We start from the raw sequence: 2,467 nt of genomic DNA on the forward strand, positions 1-2,467 counted from the left end.
TAAGCGGTAATTGCCCCAAACAAACCCTTAAGTACATGATACGATAATATTTCTATTGTTATAGATGACACAATTTTATAGAATGAAAAAATCATGATAAATGTGTTATGATAGAAGTCCATGTAATCCATGAACAAGACACGTGGCATGTGTTTTAGTATTTATTTCCAAAATATGATCTAAACTTTTACTTCACATAAAATATATCAAAATTTAAGTATTAGTTATGTAAGTGAAAGTCCTCAAAATCCTTAAAATTATAAGGTCCAATCTACCATTTAGTACGTTGGGTGAGTACCAATGCTACTCATTACTCGCATTAAAGTTTAGTCAATTAACTTAATGTTTTCATTTTTGCCCTTTCAATGCATCTTAAACAATATTAATTTTATAACTTTATTCATTATTTAATTATAATTTTTTTATTAGCTTTTAGTGGACATTAATGCTTTGATTTATTAGAAAATTGTGATTTAGAAGCGAGTAAAATAGAAGTAAAATGTCATTAAAGGGTAATTATTATCAAATCAAATATATTTTTTTTCTTAAATATTGATTTTATCTCAAACTTAGATTAGCTAAGCATGATTAAGCAAGAAAAGTTTAGAGCTTTTGTAGTAAAGACAATATGATTAGATGAGATAAACTCGATCAAGTTTCAAATCAAGTTCAATCAAACTCTTTGAATCATAGTTGAAAATTTTGTTAGGGTACTCAAGGGTTTGTATGTCCCACGAATTTTATATGATTATATTCAAAATAAGAGCATCATCGAGACAAATTTGACAGCGAATGATTACTCAATTCTAAGATTATCAAGATACAAATATCTACAAAAATTTCAAATGATTTAGTTGGATCAATTAAGAATATTCAATAGATTGTCTTTATTTCAATAGAAATGTGCGTAATTTCTTCATCATAAACTTATTAATTTGCCATTTTCATTAAAAAGAATCTTAAGAAATTATCAAGGCTTGGTTTGAACACCTAAGCATGAGTAATCACCATTGTTGTTGTGCTCAACATTATTCGTTAAGCAATGCAAATGCTCGTTGTTCATCAATTCATTCCAACATTTATTTTCACCATTGTTAAACATCGGTTACCGACTTACCAACCACTGCTGGCTTTCATTCTTGAAAATGTTCAACACTATCCATTGACTAACGCCAACAACCAACCATCAACATCATCATACATCAATATTCGACCAATTAATTCTCTTGCATATAAGTGAACGATCACAAACCATTTATGTCACCACCAGCAACTGTTGTAGCAAACTAAGATTGTTATAGTCATCAAATTCAGCTTTTGTAGCTGACTATGACTATTATAGTCACAAATTATAACTTTCACAGTCAATTACAGCTATTGTAGCCACCAATTACAGTTCTTATAGCCCAATTATGAATTATGTAACCTAACTTCTATATAAAGTCGTAATTGCCAGTTTTTGTAATATCATATTTCTTAATTAATGAGGAGAACAGACTTCTATACTTCCAATTTTTGTAATAATCAAATCCATCCTATTGGATTTATTATAACAAATAATTTCACTTTTTTTTACCAAATAATCATTTATCATTTATTATATAACAACTATATGATCCATAAAATTGTGTTAGCAATTACTTTTATTTTCCTCAAGTAACAATCTCTCCATAGCCTACTAACAACCAATAATGCTTTTACTTTTATTATAGATAAAATATTTAAAAAAACATAAAATAAATAAATAAATTCCTTAAATTCCTTGTAAGATTCCGGTCCACTGCACCGCGCGAAGCAGCATAACGAACTATATGTACTACCTTTCGCCTCCATTCTACAGCACAAGCCGGCCTTCTTCCTCTTCCCCTCTGCTGAGCTCAATCCGCAATCCACTCCTTCCTCCAAACCAAGCACCAAATCATCTCCACCAACCTCCTCAACCCTACCTTGCCGACGTCTGTCTTCCAAGGCAATGAAGGAGTGCGACAGCTACGACTCCTGCAAGCGCCGCCGCATAATCCGGCGAATTATTTATGCCATCGTCCTCTTCATAATCCTCATCCTCCTCGCAATCCTCATCGTCTGGCTCGTCCTCCGGCCCACCAAACCCCAATTCTACTTACAAGACGCCAGGGTTCTCGGATTCAACCTATCCGCGCCAAATCTCCTCTCCTCCACCATCCAAATCACCATCTCCTCCCGAAACCCTAACGAAAGGGTCGGCATCTACTACGATCGTCTGGATATCTACGCAGCCTACAAGAATCAGCAGATCACTCCGGCATACAGCATCCCCGGCCTGTACCAAGGTCATAAGGACATCGACGTCTGGTCTCCTTATCTCTCCGGGTCCTTCATCCCCATCGCCCCTTACCTCTGCACCTCCCTCACCCAGGACGAAGCGAACGGATTCCTATTCCTCTATGTCAAAATCGACGGCCGGCTTCGGTGGAAGGACGGGAGCTGG

General features: G+C 35.1%; 1 protein-coding gene across 1 annotated transcript in view; it reads left to right on the plus strand.

Moving 5' to 3' along the window:
* The first annotated feature begins 1,827 nt into the window (after positions 1-1,827).
* LOC110019849 (NDR1/HIN1-like protein 1) overlaps positions 1,828-2,467 on the plus strand; it is a 9,062-nt gene continuing 8,422 nt past the window's right edge. The window contains exon 1 of the mRNA XM_020717705.1: positions 1,828-2,462. Coding sequence (XP_020573364.1) covers positions 1,973-2,462 — 490 coding nt within the window. The 5' untranslated portion in view covers positions 1,828-1,972. The remainder of the gene's footprint in view (positions 2,463-2,467) is intronic.

The sequence above is a fragment of the Phalaenopsis equestris genome, unplaced genomic scaffold (assembly GCF_001263595.1).
Source record: "Phalaenopsis equestris unplaced genomic scaffold, ASM126359v1 Scaffold000084, whole genome shotgun sequence".
Taxonomy (NCBI): Eukaryota; Viridiplantae; Streptophyta; class Magnoliopsida; order Asparagales; family Orchidaceae; genus Phalaenopsis; species Phalaenopsis equestris.